General features: G+C 56.5%; 1 protein-coding gene across 1 annotated transcript; it reads right to left on the bottom strand.

Annotated features, from left to right (window-relative positions):
* Positions 1-234: 234 nt before the first annotated feature.
* LOC309822640 (proline-rich protein 23C-like) lies at positions 235-1020 on the bottom strand (the record flags this gene model as incomplete). The annotated part of the gene is made up of 1 exon (XM_082654620.1): positions 235-1020. The coding sequence occupies one exon, from the start codon at positions 1018-1020 to the stop codon at positions 235-237; it is 786 nt and encodes a 261-aa protein (XP_082510746.1).
* Positions 1021-2308: the final 1288 nt, after the last annotated feature.

Below are 2308 nucleotides of genomic sequence, written 5' to 3'. Positions count from 1 at the left end.
TAAGGAGCAGTCTGGCTATCGGAAAGCAGACTGTATTTCAAGTGGCTTTTCTTTGCCCGGGTGAGCTTCCTTTCAGGTGTTTTAGTCAGTCACTGATCAGAATTCTGCAATGCAGCCTGCGTCCATAAAGCATCTGTTCATATGATTCTTACGGTGTGTGCAAGGTACACACAGCCAATATCAGAAGACTCTCTCCTGGTCCCCGTTGAGTTGGCCAGGAATTGTGGGAGGCAGTTAAGGGAACAGGCATTTCCGGATCTTGCGTGGAGGACCATGAGGGCGCTGGGGACGCTGGTGAGGACCTGGACTTGGGGAGGGAGGTAGAGGTTGGAGTGGTGAGTCAGGGAAGGGCTCTAGAAGGTGCAAGTCCAGGTTGTCGTCGTGGTGAGGAGAGCGTCTCTCTGGACTAGTGTTGGGGGTCCGAGGGGACGGCTCTGAGGCTTGGCCCAACAGGTGGAAGCCAGACATACATCCAGCCGAGGGGTGGAGCCCAGCGACTGAGACTGCAGCAGCATCTGTCCCAGCCGGCAGGAAGTCGGCGGCAGCATCCGCGTCCTCCTCGTTGACCTCTTCTTGGCAGGCGATCTCTGGGACAGCTGCGCACAAGAATCCCGGCTCCGGGGCCATGTACTCCCCGGGACGGCTCAGGAAAGCGCCCCGTCCCAGGCCCTGTCCCCACGGGCCTTCCACACCCGGGCCCAGGAGGGCCTCAGGGACCAGCATGAGGATGTGATCACCGAGAGACACTTGCAGCACGGACGTTGGCTCGGACTCCAGCAGCAGGTCGACGTCGTCCAGGGGCACGTGCAGGGCACAGCCGGCGGGCAGGACCACCACGAAGATGAGCGTGTCCACGGTCGGGGGCCAGGTCAGGTTGTCCAGGCTGGGCGCCGCCCTGGACTTGGACTCGGGGCCCGCGGGCTCCTCCGTTCGCCGGCGCTTGGCAGGGCCCGGTCCTCCGGGATGCGGTCCCCACCGGTCCGCAGGGGAGGCGCTGGGGCTACGGGGCCGGCTGCCCATCTTCTCAATGTGGCCGCGGGCCTGGGGCCTGGCAGAAGGCGAGGAAGGGCTGGGTCCTGCAGGCAGTGACAGATCGGTTTGACAGGGGAGGCCGAAGCAGGGCGGTGGGGCGCAGGACTGCGGGACGAAAGAGGAGCCTTCGGAGCTCTGGCGGCGCCTCTCGGGATCCCTCAGTCCTGGCTTCTAGGGGAGCTGCTGGGCTCGGCTTTGCTTGTGTGAATCTTCAGGCCTTCACGTGGACTGGTTTGCGCAGGAGTGGGCCGAGGATGTTGGGAGCGACGCCGGCGGAACCTGAGTCGCAAAGCATCCTCACGCTAAGCTCCGCCCCCTCCTAGGCTCCGCCCCTAGAAGTGGAGGCCTCTGTGTTGCCCAGTAGCCCCGGCTGTGGTGGATAGTTTACTCTAGAGAAATACTTCCATAGGCCTCAAGGGGGCGGAGCAATCGTGCCGCTCTAGGACTAGGCTTCCTGGGTCGAGTTCCTGGCTTTCCTTGCGTTGACCTCAGATACGGAAAACCTTAACCGGAAAACTTATTCAAGTTCAAGTCCCACCAGTGGAGCGCTGCACCAGGACAGTGAGATGTAGTTCCCTCGTCCCCTGAGACCTCGCCCTGGAAGTGACCTTTTAACTTCTTTTGGTCCAATAGTGAGGTGATTTTTTTTTTAACATCTTTATTGGGGTATAATTGCTTTACAATGGTGTGTTAGTTTCTGCTTTATAACAAAGTGAATCAGTTATACATATACATATGTTCCCATATCTCTTTCCTCTTGCGTCTCCCTCCCTCCCAGCCTCCCTATCACACCCTTCCAGGCGGTCACAAAGCACGGAGCCGATATCCCTGTGCCATGCGGCTGCTTCCCACTAGCTATCTACCTTACGTTTGTTAGTGTATATATGTCCATGCCACTCTCTCGCCCTGTCACAGCTCACCCTTCCCCCTCCCCATATCCTCAAGCCCGTTCTCCAGTAGGTCTGTGTCTTTATTCCTGTCTTACCCCTAGGTTCTTCATGACATTTTTTCCCTTAAATTCCATATATATGTTAGCATACGGTATTTGTCTTTTTCTTTCTGACTTACTTCACTCTGTATGACAGACTCTAGGTCTATCCACGTGAGGTGAATTTTTGGATGACATTCTTAAGCCTCTCCTTGCCTGTGATGTCAATGACTGTCAGATCCCTGAAGGTGGTTGCCAAGAGAAGGTGTGGCTCGACTGCCTAACCAGTGTTAATAGGAGAAAACATCCAATAATGATTCTGGAATAGGTAATACTTTCATATGGTTT

Source organism: Grampus griseus (assembly GCF_964374135.1).
Source record: "Grampus griseus genome assembly, chromosome: 5".
In the NCBI taxonomy this organism is placed as follows: domain Eukaryota; kingdom Metazoa; phylum Chordata; class Mammalia; order Artiodactyla; family Delphinidae; genus Grampus; species Grampus griseus.
This window is presented reverse-complemented; position numbering and strand designations above follow the sequence as displayed.